A 15,579-nucleotide genomic window follows, 5' to 3' on the forward strand; every position below is an offset into this window, starting at 1 on the left:
ATGTCAGCTGCATGATGGTGCCCATAGGGAGGGGAGGGACTGTCCCTTCCCCAAAACACTGCAGAGGAGGAGGGGGATGCTTTTCTTCCCTGCAAAGTGGCTTTGTGGTCCTGGCACTGGATTTAGATGAGAGGAAGGATAGGGATTGTGGCTACCCAAAGCTCAGCACATCCATCCAAATGGCCATTGCCAAACCCAAGTGTGTTGGAATGAAACCCCAAATGGGTTTGGAGGAGGTAGACAATGGCCTGTAAAGGCAAATGGATGTGGAGACAGGACCATGTTGGAGGTCATGAAGGTACTTGTAAAGGATGAGCCTCTTCCTAGGAGACAGGAAGATCATGGACCTGGCATCATTCAACCCAAACCCTGAGCCAAAGAATTTGTTCTCGGCTTGCTGCACTATGAGCTCAGTTCCAAGAACGTGCACCCACCAAAAGGCATCACCTCAGGATAAAAACAGTCCTGTATAGTTTTCAGCATGGGATCTGATAGTGTTTCCCTCTCTCCTAATCCTTCTCCCATCCCTGCAGGATTGGCCATTTGATGATGGAGCACCTCCTCCCAGCAAGATAGTGGAAGATTGGCTCAACTTACTGAAGACAAAGTTCTGTGAAGACCCCGGCTGCTGCGTGGCTGTGCACTGTGTGGCCGGCTTGGGGCGGTGAGTCGCAGTCTGGTACAAAGTGGGAAACACCCACTTGTTTCCCCTCCCCATTTTAGTGGGGTTTTGCAGCAGTGAGGGTGTTAGTGGGAACAGGCATGGATGTGCTGCTCTCTGAGTGCATACTTACTAAATTCTGGGTACCAAGGGGTATGCCAGCAATGCTCACTGCCTAGTAGGGCATTTGCTTTTGTAATCTTATTGAAGTCCTCTCACTCTAACCAGGAGCTGCTGCTTCCCCTTGCAGCAAGTCAGGGCTTTGTTTTGCATGGATGTTTGTATCTGCTTGTACAGTTTGCTTCCAAAATCCTTCCGCTCATTAAAGCACAGCTATCAGCCCCGTCCTGTGGGTTTTACCTGTGGGATCAGCCGCTCTTTGGGGCCACGCTTGCAGCCTAATCTGAAGAAATAACAAAATTAAACCCTCGTGCTGGTTTCTGCCTAACCGCCCTGTGTTCCCCAGCCTGGGATGGAATATGAGTGCCCAGATTGGAGGCTGCATGGTTTGGAGTTGAACACTGCTGTTGTTGCCTTTCAGCGCTCCCGTCCTCGTTGCCCTGGCTTTGATTGAGAGCGGGATGAAGTATGAAGACGCCATCCAGTTCATCCGACAGTAAGTGCCCTGGCGAGCAGCATTTCAGCACAGGGGCAGAATCACAGAGTGGTGGTTGGGGTTGGAAGAGACCGCTGGGCCCATCTGGTGCGGCCCTTGCTCAAGCAGGGACACCCAGAGTGGGTTGCCCAAAACCATATCCTGCCAGCTCCTGAAGATGTCCAAGGAGGGACACTGTAAGGTGGGGAAAAAGCAGCCCTGTTCCAAGGGAACAGAATATCAGAGCTGTAAAAGCCTCAATATCCATCACAATCCTTTGAGGATGCACACAGTTTCAATATCTGAAATCCATTATTTGCTCCAGATGGGGGATTTTACACCACGATGGGTGGGTTTGGGTTGGTGTTCTCCTGCCGTGTTGCTGACTGCACCAACCCCTCTGTTATCATTCCTTGCAGAAAGCGCAGAGGAGCCATCAACAGCAAGCAGCTGACATACTTGGAAAAATACCGACCAAAGCAGAGACTCCGGTTTAAGGACCCTCATAACCACAAGAACAAATGCTGCATCATGTAACCTCAATGACCTCTTGCCAAAATTTGTGCACACAGACACCCGGGCACTCGCACACATCTCCCCTGTCTCTTCCCAGCCCCGTGCACCCCCACGCACTGCCCTGTTCGTGGACCCCACTGCTGGGGGCTGGGGAGGGGAGGGGGGGGATACAGAGCACCGCCAACGTGTCCCGGCACCTGGAGCGCACTTGCCTTGCTGAATCCCCAAGAAAGGATGCTCAGTCCAGCTGCGGCCCCAAGGAGGGAAGGCAGTGCTGCCCTTTGACTCTTGACATTAGCAGGCAATGAGTTTATGTGCCGGTTCTTTTGTCGCCTTCCCTCTCCTCTTCCTCTTCCCCTTCCCTTCCTGTTGCACTGAGGTCAAGTCCGGCACAAAGAGAGTGCGCACAAGGGCACTTGTTTTGGGGGTGATGCAGGTAGGGTTATGCCAGCCATGGAGGGGTGGGGAGCAGGAAAACTGGGGTACCCACAGAAAAAACCCTTTCCCAACTCTTCCCCTCCAAAAGGGCTGCAGCAGTGGGTATGGAGGTGGAGATGGCTCAGAGACCTCGGGAGGTAGATGGTGATGGCAAGGAGAGGAAAGGGGCTCATAGCATGGTGGTCATGGGAACAGCTAAGCTAAGTGCCTCCAGCACTGTCCCCTTTCTCCTGCCCCTCTCCATCACCATGTCCATATAGGATTTGCAGGGAGCTCAGTGTCCCTCTGGACCCTGCAGGTATATGGCGAAGGCATCAGAAAATTTGGGGATGATGGCAGGGCTTTGATTTACCCAGCTCTCAGGGGTGCAGGGTCAACACTGGGTCCCGCCAAGTGCTGGATGCTCTTATTTATGGCTTCCAGACTCAATGCATGGAGTGATGGTTTCTCTTCCACCATGTCCCCTCTGCTGAGCTTGCAGTGATGCAGTGGGACTGAGCTCATGCTCAGCATCTTTGCCATTGCATCCCCAAGCCATGGCGCAAACCCAAGTTCTGGCTGTGATGCCCAGTAAACACAAAGTGCATTTTGGGGCATGTCCACATCTTCCACCACTATATTTGCTGGCCAAAGGGTGGGTGCAGTTTTCCCGGGGGATTTTGGGTGCTCCTGGCAAGAGCACATCACCAAATTTTGCACCTTCCTTTCCTCCCTTTCTGTTGGCATCTGCAACATACGCAGCACCTGGCACCCCAGAACCTCACCAGTATATGCCATGGGGTAGATACAAAGCTGCCCCTGAGCCAGGATGGGAAACATCTCTCAACTTTCTGCCTTTGAATGCTTGCAGCTGTGGGAGCAGTGGGCACATAGGGGGCACAGGTGTGGTTTTTCTTTTGATGAGGGTAAGAAGAAATTTGCTAATTAAAGGAAAAAAGAAAAAAAAACTCTTTGTCTTCCGCACGTCCTCTGGCCTTTATTTCTCCCATTGCTGCCCTGTAGAGTCCAGGAGGTGACTTTCAGCCCTCCAGCCTGATCCCTAGCACTATGACTGGGACTTTCATGTGGCCCAAGTAATGTTCCATATATCCTATGGGGCTCACTGTCACTCACCCGTCAGCTGCGGAGTCACAGACGTTTGGGCAAGGCAAGCTAGTCATCCAACATCTGTGGTTTGGGGCTTACCAACTTATGATGCCTTCAGTGCCCTGTGTTGGGTGTCTCTAGAGCTTTGTGTGCCTTCTGAAATGCAGACTATCCAGAAACGGTTCAGAGGGCTTATTTCTTGGGGTAAATACTGAGGAAGTTGGGCTGAGGATGAGCTTGGAACCCTTTCCAAAGAGCTAGACCCACTGTATAGCAGGGACGACCACCTCAGGAGAAACTGATGGTACCAAGCAAGGTGGACCTGTTATATGAATCTGCTATACCAAGCCCCACATAGTGGGGATGCCCAAGATCCCCTCAGTTTCTGATGCCCCATTTCAGGCTGTTGATTCCCACGTTTCATGGGGAAGACAGTGGTGGCTGTAGGGCCTGCTCTGTTGGGAAGGATGATAAATTGGTCTGATTAAAAGGCCTGATCCTGTATTAAAGCAGTCTCTATGAGTGGGTCATTCTCCCCTTCCTGCCCCATCATGTCCTGCTGCTAAAATAGGTGCTGTGGCTGCTGCTTCGTCCCCAGAGGTTTTGGGAAGTGTCTTGGCATTGTGACTGAGACAGCCCCAATTCCTCTTAGAGACCTATGGAGGATTTAGGATGAAGTGATGGGAACCACCATAGAGGTATTTCTGCCCTGACAAACATAGGAGAAATGTTTTAAGTCTAAGCTTGTTTTGGAGTCACTAAGGGACGGGCTTTGCAGTGCTTCTCCACTTCATGTAGCATCAACCCAACCACCTTAAAAATAGGGAACTCCTCACGTAAGAGCAGTCCTTGACCTGGAAAAATCCATGTGGCCAAATCTTGAGCACCTCTGGCTGGCAGAGCAGTGTCTTGATGTCCTTTGGTTTTGTGAGTCACTGCAGAAGAAATTATGCTGCTTTAATTGCCCTGCTTCTTTTCCTTATTTTCTTTTTCTTTTTTTTCTCTAATGGGTGTTTCCTCCTGTTGTGGGACTTTCTGTCACCTCCCATGTGCTTCTCTGACCTACGGTCAATTACAGAAACACAACAGGGTGAGGAAATTGAGGGTATCCCAACTGGGTTAGAAATCTCAAGCCAATTCCTTAACGTAAGTCTTGAGATGGTAATAGGGAAGGCTGGAGCTCAGTAGATACAGAGCACCTGAGCAAGTCCTGAGTGACCAAGGGCTTATAGCTTGGCTAATTGTGCAGTCTTTTCTTTATTCCTGTTTCATCTCAGATGCCAGACATGTTGAAAGAAGAAATGTAAAAATGCTACATTTGCCAGTTTTGTCATGGCTCCAGTTGTCTTCATTGGGTCTTGTAGAAGTCATAGAGAATGGACACCTGCATGGCTTTGGCCGCAAACAAGCCTCCTAATCCTGCCCTTACCTGCAGAAGCAAAGGCACAAACTGGGTTTCATCCCTCCTACCCCCATCCATCTCCTTCCCCTCCTCCATGGAAACCCTCCATCATTCCATCAGTAAGTCATGGCTGAACATCACATGGGGGATAAATCTGAGCAGCAATCCGTGATCGTGTCCTCTTGTGGCATTACAGGTGTGCCTCTCTTTGCATTTCGGCTTTGCATGCCCTTTGTGTTCTCCATGTTTGCCGGTCTGATGATGGATTGCACAGTGGGAGCAGTGGTTGAAAGGAGAACACCACGTCCATCACAGATTATTTAAGAAAGGTCTGGTGGCAGACATTGCAAATATATATTATGGGTCTTGTAGCAAAAGGCTGACACTGTGGTGCTTGAGCTGAGAGCTTCGGATGAGGATGTTTATGAGTAACAGATGTTCTGAGGATGCAGAGTGATTGTCTACAACAGAACGAGTCCATTTGTTTTATTTTGTTTCTCTTGAGTTTGTTTCTTTTTGTTATTAGTCCCAGTGGGGAAATGCACAGGGAGATTCGTGACTTCCACACAGTTTCCAGGGTCTTATATCTCATTTGCTTCCATCAGGCTGGGTAGGCGGGGTATGGTGGATGGGTTTGGATGGGATGCTGTCTTGTGGGAGAGAAATGCAGCCGGTTTCCTTGCATGATGGGGGCCATGAGGGGCTGCATTCCCCTTCACAGACTCTATCAGACATTGATGGCAAGGGGGATGTTTCTCCACGCTCGGCTTCCCTTCAGACAATGATCTCCAGATGAACCCTCGACTTCCCAGCTGTTTCTTTCTGTGCAACAAAAGAGCTGCATGTTTTCCTTTTTAACTCTGTGGGCAATCATAGTAGAATGTAGATTAAGCCCAGATGACTTTTTATTTTTATTGGTTGTTTTTTGTTTTTTTTTCGGTCTGAGCCATAGCTTAAGTTATTATACCCATTGCTTTTTGTATCAGACAGCATCACTTTGAATATGCAGATGAGGTATAGGATCTTGACACTTTATAACCTTTTTAAAAAGAAACTTGTCTGTTTACTTATGTCTTGTGTAAAAAGGAAAAAAAAAAAAATGTATGCCTTTTAGTAATCACTTTTTTTTTCTTTTTTTTTTCCTTTTTTTTTTTTTTTTTTTTTTTGAGTTTTATGAAATTACAGTGGTTTCACTCCAGCAGCAGCAAAATAAAAAGTGTTCACTCTTTTGTACATCCCTGTGTGCTGCAGTGCTGCTAATGGGGAAGGCAGCGAAATGGGAAGAGGCAGAGGCAAGGGTTAATGGAGAGGTGCACAGGGAGGGCACATTGGAGTCCCTTGGACTAATCTCTGTCCCATCCAGCACTATCACTTCATGGTCCATCTTGTATCCCACCACAGCAGGGTTATGAGGTGGAAGCCTTGCCCAAGAGCCCAACTATCACATCTCCTTCCAGTCCAAGCAGGACTTCTCCAGAGGAAGCTCTAGCAATGGGGAGGCCCTGGAGCAGCAGACTTGCCTAAGATGAAGAAGCTAATTGCATCCCTCAGCTGCCAAAGTGTGTCACAGCTTTTAGATATCCACCGTCATCAAATAATTGGCGTAAGCTAAGCCCTCACGCACACCCTTATCCAATATCTAGCATGTCTCAATGCACACCCTTATCCTGTGTTTAGCATGTCTCAACTGATGGAGTTGGACAAATGATTTTGCTGTAGATGTTGTAACGTTCAGAGATGCCTTTATCCCACGTGTCAAGAGTTAGCCTCATGGCAAGGCTGCAGGATGCTGTTGGTCAGTCTGATGAGCTGAGAACACTGGCTGAGACCCTGAAGGGCCGTGGCTACTAAATCAAAACCCTACTTGCTCTTGAGTTCATCTGTGCAGCCCCTGTAGCAGAAATATCTGGAATCAAATGTGACTGGCCTCTCTCAGGTCTGGCATGAAGTAGGAGGAACCAGCTCCTGCATCCACCAGTATGAATATAACTGGGATGTCTGGGTTAGGAACCTGGGTGGGGACTGTGGCTGGATTTGCTTTGCTCTCCCTTGCTGTTTCTCCTATTATAGACCAGAAGGACAGCTAAGTCTATTGGGTGGAGAACAGCCATTGCAACTGGGGTCTTGGGGTAGCAAGTTGACCTCAGTCTCCCTATGAAGTGGACTGGTGTAGTGGACTGGTCAGCACACCAGCAAGGAGACAGGCCGTATATTTGGGCAGGAAGTGTCTTTTCTGTTGGCAAGAGGTGGACTTTTGCAGGGAGGATGTGGTCTCCCAGCTTTTGGAGGACTTGAAGAACAAGGCTGTTTTGTCCCATCCAAGTTCAGGATGGGAGTATGACCTCTGCAGTGTGAATTTTATCCCAAACCACATTAATGCTCTGGGGTCAGCTGTGGTCCAGCCCAACTCCTCTCTAAGCTCAGGACCAACATAACTAATGTAAACTTCTGAGACAGTTGAGCCAGGCAAGATATAGGGCACTCTGAGACATGATGGATACCTCGGCCTTTCTGCAGGAACTGAAATATGTTTTCTATGGGAAAATATCTTCCCTTGCGTGGGAGAGGGGTAAGACTGAAATGGTCAGAACTCATAATGTTTTCTGCAGGATGGGCCTGTATAGCCAGACTTCTCTGAAGAGCCAATTGTTGTAATGTATCAGCTGAGCTGCCTGATAGGTAGGATTTGGGGAATCACCACAGCTCATCAAAACCAACACATCTGGGAGTAGTTTTGACCCTCTCCAATGAGTGCTGTGCTCTGCAAAGGTCTTTGAAGGGAAAATATTCAACTGACTCAGTGCTGGGTTAGGGCAGAGAGCACAGGCCAGCGGACTGGTGCATGGGAAGATGCTACAGGATTTCTGCAGGGTAGGTACTGGCATTACTTAAATTCAAGAGTGTAATCAGTTTTCCTTACACTAACCCTACTACACTGATGGTTCAGCATTAAACTTAATGATGCAGGGCCCATTTGTCCATCTTTCTACCCCAAGACTTAGAATCTGGTGACTGATAATAATCACAAAAGCTCCCAACACCGTCACATTCCTACAAGGCTGAAGACAACAGCAGATAAAAGAACGACCTAATGTCCTACATGGGAGATATTACACATATCTCACCCACGTGAGATCTGCTCAGTGCTTCATTACAATCAGGGAACACCCATGAGGAATGAAACTAAGCTTTGTTCATGAAACCAAGCTTTGTTCATGATACCAGTGGGGTTTCCCACTCTGCCTCCCATGACCACAACAAGAAGGCAAAAGCTGGATGCTCCGTGGAGACCAAGAATCAGAAGTTTACAAGAACAGACCAGTAAGAAAGGCTGAGGCCAATTGTGTGAGCTCCTGAGTAATTAACTACACAGGGTCAGGTGGGGTAAGCAGGAGAGGGTAGAGGAAGCTTCCCTTGCACTGCTGTAGGCTCCAGTTTGCCATAATGGAGAATCACCGGTCAGATCACACTGGGGCAGCACAACAGAAGATGTCCTTGGTTTGCCCCAGTGCTCCCCAAGCACTGTGCGAGGCCGATTGTTATCTCTCCACCCGCTTTGAAACAGGCAGCTGCAAGGGGCACTGCCTCCAGGGTTGTGCAATAAGCAACTGGGCCTTCAATCAGCCTAATTACTCCCTCGCCTCCCCACCAGAAGGGCCAGGGGGACTTCTGAACACAAGTGTGTGTGCTGGAAGAACACCCGCCCAACAGTCCTGCCCATACATGCTGTCTTCTACCAGCCAGCATTCCTTCTCTCCTTCCACCACTGAAAAATGTGCACCCCTTTAGTGGCCAGACCTCAACTCTCCCCTGCACTTGGCTGGTACCACTCCATGCAGAGGAGCTCAAGAGAAACACGACAAATCAGGGATATCTGGAAGGGTTTGAGTTGGTTGATCATGAGTTATAGAGTCATAGAATGGCTGGGTTGGAAGCAACTTTAAAGATTAGTGGGTGCCAACCCCCCGCCACAGGCAGAGTTGTCACCCACCAGATCAGGTGCACGGGGCCCCATTTAATCTGGCCTTGAGCACCTCCAGGGATGGGTCACCCACAGCCTCTTTGGGCAGCCTGTACCAATGTCTCTCTACCCTCTCAGTCTACTACTTCCCTTGACACCTTCTCTCTTTAGTTTAAAACCATTTCCCCTTGTCCTATCACTACCCATCTAAAACATTGATTTCCCTCCTGTTTACAAAATCCCTTAAAATACTGAAAGAATGAGGTCTCCACAGAGCCTTCTTCAGACTGAACAAGCCCAACTCCCTCAACCTTTCTTCACAGGAGAGGTGCTCCATACTTCTGATTATCTTCATGGATCTTATCTGGACCCATTCCAACAGCATCACATCTTTCTTGTTCCAGAGGCCCCAGGGCTCCACATGGGGTCCTGAGATATCTTCCCAACTCACACCATGGTCTTCAGTGCTCCAGTCCCCTCTTAATGGAGGAGGTGAGCAAGGTGGGTACCTATGAGAGTTACCATAACCACATACCTCAGAGCCTTCAGTCATGCTACCACCAAAATTAGAGAGACCTACCCAGCTCAAGCTTAGCACCCATCATGTGAACTCATGATTCTTTTTAGGTAGAAGTTATCAAGACAAGAGTCAGTACAGGAGATCTGGGAGGGATCAATCTCATGCTGACATGGACACTTCAGAGCTTCACTATCACAGTGGAACCCCAGATATCCAGCTCCCATGCTGGACACCCATACAAAGCCTTACAGAGCCAGCTCTATGCAGAGACATGGAGGAAGAAGTTGCAGAGATGTCACCAAAGCCTGGACCAGCCATGGGACAGTGCTGAAACAGCCAACACTACTTTGTCTTGGGCATGACGCATCTCTCCTTGTCGTTCCTATCAAGTTACTTGGTATCTGCCCTTTTGCAATATCTCCATCTGTGGGAGAGGAATTTGTGCTGTCTGAAAGGGGATTTCCAGCTTCTGCCTGTGCCCGGAGGGAGATGCCCCGTTAGGGAGAGGCTCTGTGTGGTGGGAGGATGCAAAGGTGAAGGTCTCACATCTCCTTGTGGTGCAGGGATATGCACGAGGTACAGGAGGATGGGAGGTGCTGTCCCACTTGCACTGTGGTATCTGGAAACTCCCATGCATGTAGGGCAGAGCTTGGGTTGGGAGGAAAATTAAAGTGTTCCCAAAAAATGGAGCTAAAAAGTCAACTGAGGAATTAGGTGCTATTTGTCAAAGGTACAGGAACCCCAGTTGCTGAAGGTGGGTTTTGCCCTGGAACATTTCCCTGCAAGCAGAGCAAGGAAGGGAAGGAGCAACCCTGTGCCCACAGGCCACGATCCCCATAGTCCAGAAGGGGGTTCTGCAAACCAAGGGAGTTATGCTGTCCCATGCGAGATGCTCACCAGGCAGGACCTCAGAGCAGAACTCGTTTTAACTACCAGATAGAGACAGTATTTGAGTGTCAGGAAGGGAAGAGGCTTGCACAGAACCTGGAAAGGGCTGAGTCACACGCTGTAGCATCCAAGGAGAGAGCGCTGCTGCTAAACAGCCACCTAGATCTTTGTCAGAGCATCCTTAAAATAAATAAAGGAAGAAAGAAAGGAAGAAAAGTAAAAAGAATAAAAGAAAATTGGTTGAACTGACAGCCTCTCCTGCATGCCAATGTGCTACGTGTGCTGCACACAGCTAGGGAGTTCCCTGCTGTGGAAAATGCCCATCCCTGGCTGCAGGTGCTGGTTTCTCTTGCAACACCTCCCTGGGGTTCATGGAGCAAAGGAGGCTGCGTGCCTCTCCCACAGGAACCAGGCAGCCTCCAGGGATGTGTCATGGCCACGCTGGGGCTCAGTCCAAGGACTGGAGGTGGAAGATGATTTGAGAGTGCTAGCTGGGTGCTAAGAGAAGCCAGAGCTGCCTCTGCCTCGCACAGATAACTGTGACACTGGAAGCACTGCTGACATCAGCCCAAGAGTGGTTCACCCGCATCTTGATATCAGGTGGAGACAAGGAGAAGTGCAGCATTTAAATGAACAAACAACACTGGCTGATTGTGCAGCATTCAGGCTGACAGACAAGGAGAGCAATTTCATAGAAGCAAAGAATATCCCCAGTTGGACACACAAAAATCAAGTCCAGCTCCTGACTCCACACAGGAATACCCAGAATCCAGAACCTATGTCTCAGAGCTTTGTTCTTGAACTCTATAAGCTTAGGGCCATGCCCACTACCCTGGGGAGCCCAACACCCTCCGGTAAAGAACCTTTTCCCTTCTGGGTTTCATGTTTTCTCTGTGTATTAGGACTGGGGGGACATTAAAGTCTTAGTACAGAGCCACACATCCCACAGCAGCCCAGCAGTTTGTTGTTGCAGCTATGACTGCAGCAGCTGCAGCCAAGTGACCCATCCAGGAAGTTGAGTTTTGTGGTTGCAGCTCCTCAGCCTCTGACAGCTGCACTCTCCATTCTGGGAGGGGCTCAATATAAAGCCCTGAGCAACCTGGTCTTAACTCCATAGCTGACCCTGCTTTCAGCAGCAAGTTGGACTGGAAACTTCCCAAGTCCCTTCCATCCTGTGTTACCCTGTGGTCCCATGAGGATCTCAACAGAGTAAAGGATATTTGGCACTTCATACAATGCAAAGTTGGGTTGCTGAAAGAGTTTTCAGAGAAACACTCCTCTTGGAGCATGCACATTCAGACACTGACACTGTCTCTTCCAGCTCCATGTGTTAGGGTCAAGGTGTCCATAGCATTAATGGGAACTAAGTCCAGTCTGCAATGCTCCCCACCCAGACAATTCACTGATAATTATGAAGACCCATCTAATCTGCTTTTTGTACAACAGTTAAATCTTTTCCCTGCGTGCACCTCTTAATTTGCAATCTGTTCTCTATAGAGATCTTTTAATCCTAAAATGCAGATTTTCCAAATTCGAAGCTCTGCAAAGAGATGTTTCTGTCTCCATCAGCTGTCACCGCACAGTCCATCACGCCTTTAGTGAAACTGAGCTTCAGTCCATCGCATTTCAATCCCTTCATCAATCACCATGGTTCTCTTCCCCATAGATATAACTTTTTGGCTGGATTGAACTCTGCATACAAAAGATCAGTCTCTGTGGCTGTGTCTCCTCATTCACATCATTCCACTCTTTTTAATCCCTCCCCAGCTCCATCAGGAACAATTTGGGTTTTATTTCCAGCACACCGGTGAAGAATACTGCATGGCTTTGGATTTTCTTCAGACAAAACAGATCCATTCACTAATGATTCCACGTTGATCATCTTTTCTTGAGATCTGTCAGTTAGCCAACTCTTAGCTCATATAACATATGCTCTATTGATGCTGTGTGGTGCTTTTTCCCCCCACTGGAATGTCACTTGGTATAAATCAAATATTTCACAAGCGTGTTGCACATGCAGTTATGTTTATGAACCAATCCTCTGATCTAAAAGAACAAAATCAAGTTGGTCCAACAAGACCTTTTTTCCACAAAATCACTTTGACTGGCACTTTTTATATTGCTGTTCTCTATGTTTTTATTAATCAGATTCTAGATCAGACTGTTATTATTAACAATCAGACTGTTGTTATTATCCTGACATCACTCCTAGACATGTCTGGCCCATAAAGGCTGTTGAGCTATTCAGCAGGCTTAGCACCACATTAGTATGGATGCTGGAGACTGAGAAGATGTTGGCACATGTATTGAAGCCTTTGCATCTCCGATGGAGCTGAAGACCAGCAAACTTCACTGTTTCCATATGGATCCTCCTTACTGCCTCAACTCAGCCTCTGCTTGAGATTGTTTGGCAAGGATCTGCTCCTACTTCATTCAATTTGTGCAGCTTCCTCCACAATATGGACATGAATTCTTGTTCTGTCAGGTCTTCCAGAAATACCCAATCAATCAAATCTTCAATTGAATTCCCATGAATCTAAAGCAGAAGAGGTCTCAAGTTTTGAACTCAACACCAAGCCAGATCCTAGTCATAGCATCATAGAGTTGGAAGGGGCCTCAGATATAACCAACTTTGAACCCCCCTGCCACAGGCGGGGTTGACATGCACTTGATCAAGTACTAGATCAGAATGCTCGGGGCCCCATCCAACTCCATCCAACCTGGCCTTGAACATCTGCAGGGACAGAACATCCACTACCTCTCCAGGCAACCTCTTCCAGCACCTCACCATTCGCTCAGTGAAAAATGTACTTTGCTTTGTTGAACTTCATTATGTTCACAAGGGTCCACCTTCTGAGTTTATCAAGATCCCTCTGGAAGGAAACCCTACATTCTGCTGTATCAACTGCACTGCTCAGCTTCGGGTCATCAGCAAGCTTACTGAGGGTGCACTTGATCCTCTCATCTATGTCACTGATAAAGATCTTAAAGAGTACCTGTCCCACTACAGACCCCTTCACCTCTATTTCAACCTGAGCATGCACCTAACCCAACCTTCTCTTCTGCTCCACTAAAATGCTAAAAAACACTAAAACCTTCAGCTAGCACAAAAATCCAGCTGCCTACCACCGGGGTAGAGAATCAACGTCCTTAAGGACACAGCCTTGAACAAAAGCCAGGGAATTAAACCAAAACAAGTTGCTCTGCAGTCTGACCTTTTATTGTCCATACGGGGCTGCCAAACCAAACTGCGCAGCAGGTCCTTCCCGCTTCTCACAGACTCATCCAATATTCCACCCACCAAGGCTTACTGGGAATCATCCCCAGCTGTGTCATTGGGACTTCCCTGGTGTTAGGAAGACAATGGGGAGAAGAAGACAATGAAGGGATCCTGTGTCCAGCATAGGCTGCCCTCAGACAATAGCTATGGCTGGTTGCTTCCACTGATTCCATTTGGCAAGGGAGTTTAACGGGGAGGCTGAGTGAAGGCTGGGATCTGTAATTCTTGGTGAGTGGGATGGAGAGGAAAGGTGAAAGCAGATGCAGAGTTCAGAGAGCACCAGGGTGAACACAGTGGGTTTAAATAATTTTCTCCCCTCCAGAGTCTGTTTGGGTGACAAATATATATATATATATATATACAAAAAAGGTCTCCTTGTGAATATCTGGTAGCAGCTGCCAGAAGAAAAGCTTCGCTCTGGGCTGTGCTCACCCCTACAGAGCCTGCCTCGCTTTTGCTGCCCTTCATTTTTCTCCGCTGCCCCACTCAGCTTGTGAGCTCCTGAGGACACGAACTTGAGCTTGAGAAGCCAAGAGCCCATTGCCTGGAGGTGGCAAGCCCTGCTCTCCCTGCCTGCAAGCACGCAGTCAGAGCTTATCCACATCAGTCAGAGCTGGCTGCCTCTAATTAGCAGCGGGTGATAAATCTTGGGGGGGAGATGACAACCCAGTGAGATGAATCCAAGCACCCTGCCTTTTCAATTCTCTTCTGCTCATCACACATGGCTGGGTTTACCCAGTCTTGTAATCTCCTGAGTCAAGGGGGGGACAAATTCAGATGGGGGACAAATTCAGTGGACCCATGTGCAGTCCCATCTGAGGGAATGAGGGATTTGTTTTGTGTCCTCCCATGGGAAAGTAGAGGCCATCCCAGCTTTGTTTTCCCACTGGTAGTGGAGGGATTTAGTACAAAGTCTCTCTTGTTAGACCATGGATGGGCTCAGCCATGTTGTCAGGTGTCCAAGCTGACCTGAGGTCCTACACAGAACACCAACCACTTTGTTTTGATAGACGAAAAACCACTTTGTTTTGCTTGGACAAATCACCTACTCTTATGGTCTCTTTTATCACTGCTGTCTCTTCCTGTAAAACAGGCTCTTGCAATTGCAACCTGAATTGCAGAGAATGTGAACAGCCAAAAGAACTGGCTCCAAACTCGCACCCTTCCATAATGTTTGGTTCAGCCCAGCACAGTAGACCTGGATTACGTCTTGTCTAACATCTTGTTCCTAAAGCTGCAGTCTCACCTTACCACCCATCCCTCCAATACTGTGTTCTCCTCACTTGCTCAGAACTGAGTCCAACCACCTTACAACACCACCCCTGTACGCTTCTAGCCCGGTGATGGAATTGCTGCTGGCGTGGAATCAGGGGCAGAGGAAGAGCTTTGGCCAAGCAGACAGGGTGGAGTGGACCAACACTGCCCTTCCAGCCCTCTCTGGCCACTCCCAGATTAACTCCATCCCAGCTAATGAGGAGGCCTGGCTCAGTGTTCAGGGCTCAGACCATTTTCTTTTTGCCAATGGTTTTAGTTCCTGGATCCTGCCAAGGAAAGGAAGGGTCCCTCAATGCAGTGGTCACCAAGATTAGTGTCTGCTTTTCCCCTTCGGATCTGGAGGGAACATAACCTTCTTGAGCACTCTTCAGCTCAGAGTCATTTGGGTTGAAACTGCCCGGGATGATTCACATAAATCTTTCTTCTTTAGGAAAACAAGGGAAAAAGCTGGGGTGTGGTGTAAAAGCAGTTTGTTGTGCCAAACACATCCCTACTGGGTTTGTTAAACCTTCCCTGGTGGTTTGCAACCCAATTCTGCAATCAGAGCTTTTGGGTGGCTATAAAAAGTCACTGGGATTGGCATGGCTTTAGGGACCACCACCTTCAGGAGTGGTGAAGACCTGCATCTGCTCTGCAGGCCTCTATAAGCTGCTTAAACAGAGCCCATCCCCTGCTGTGAATTCATCGCCACTAAGGACAAAGGGGGATTCATGGTCATTTCTCACTCATAAGCGAAGCGTGCATCTCACCAGGGAGTTTCTTCCCACAGTCTTGCATAGTCAAAGTTTGGTTTATGGTACATTTCCCATTGCACCAGTCATTATTGCAGGACAAATAAAAAAACAAATGAGAGAGAATGTAGAAAATATAGCCGTAGGGTATGAGCTTACAGTGGGACAGCACTGGGCTGCATCCTGGCCAGCAGGGAGAGGTGATTGTCCTCCTCTGCTCTGCCCT

The 15,579-nt window shown here is 48.4% G+C and overlaps 1 protein-coding gene across 1 annotated transcript in view; it reads left to right on the forward strand.

Moving 5' to 3' along the window:
* Positions 1-5,777, forward strand: part of PTP4A3 (protein tyrosine phosphatase 4A3) — a 42,538-nt gene extending 36,761 nt beyond the window's left edge. Inside the window, exons 4-6 of the mRNA XM_072329499.1 lie at positions 534-664; positions 1,203-1,277; positions 1,676-5,777. Of these exons, the coding sequence (XP_072185600.1) occupies positions 534-664; positions 1,203-1,277; positions 1,676-1,793 (324 nt within the window). The 3' untranslated portion in view covers positions 1,794-5,777. The remainder of the gene's footprint in view (positions 1-533; positions 665-1,202; positions 1,278-1,675) is intronic.
* The last annotated feature ends 9,802 nt before the right edge of the window (positions 5,778-15,579 follow it).

This window comes from Excalfactoria chinensis, chromosome 2 (assembly GCF_039878825.1).
Source record: "Excalfactoria chinensis isolate bCotChi1 chromosome 2, bCotChi1.hap2, whole genome shotgun sequence".
Classification (NCBI taxonomy): domain Eukaryota; kingdom Metazoa; phylum Chordata; class Aves; order Galliformes; family Phasianidae; genus Excalfactoria; species Excalfactoria chinensis.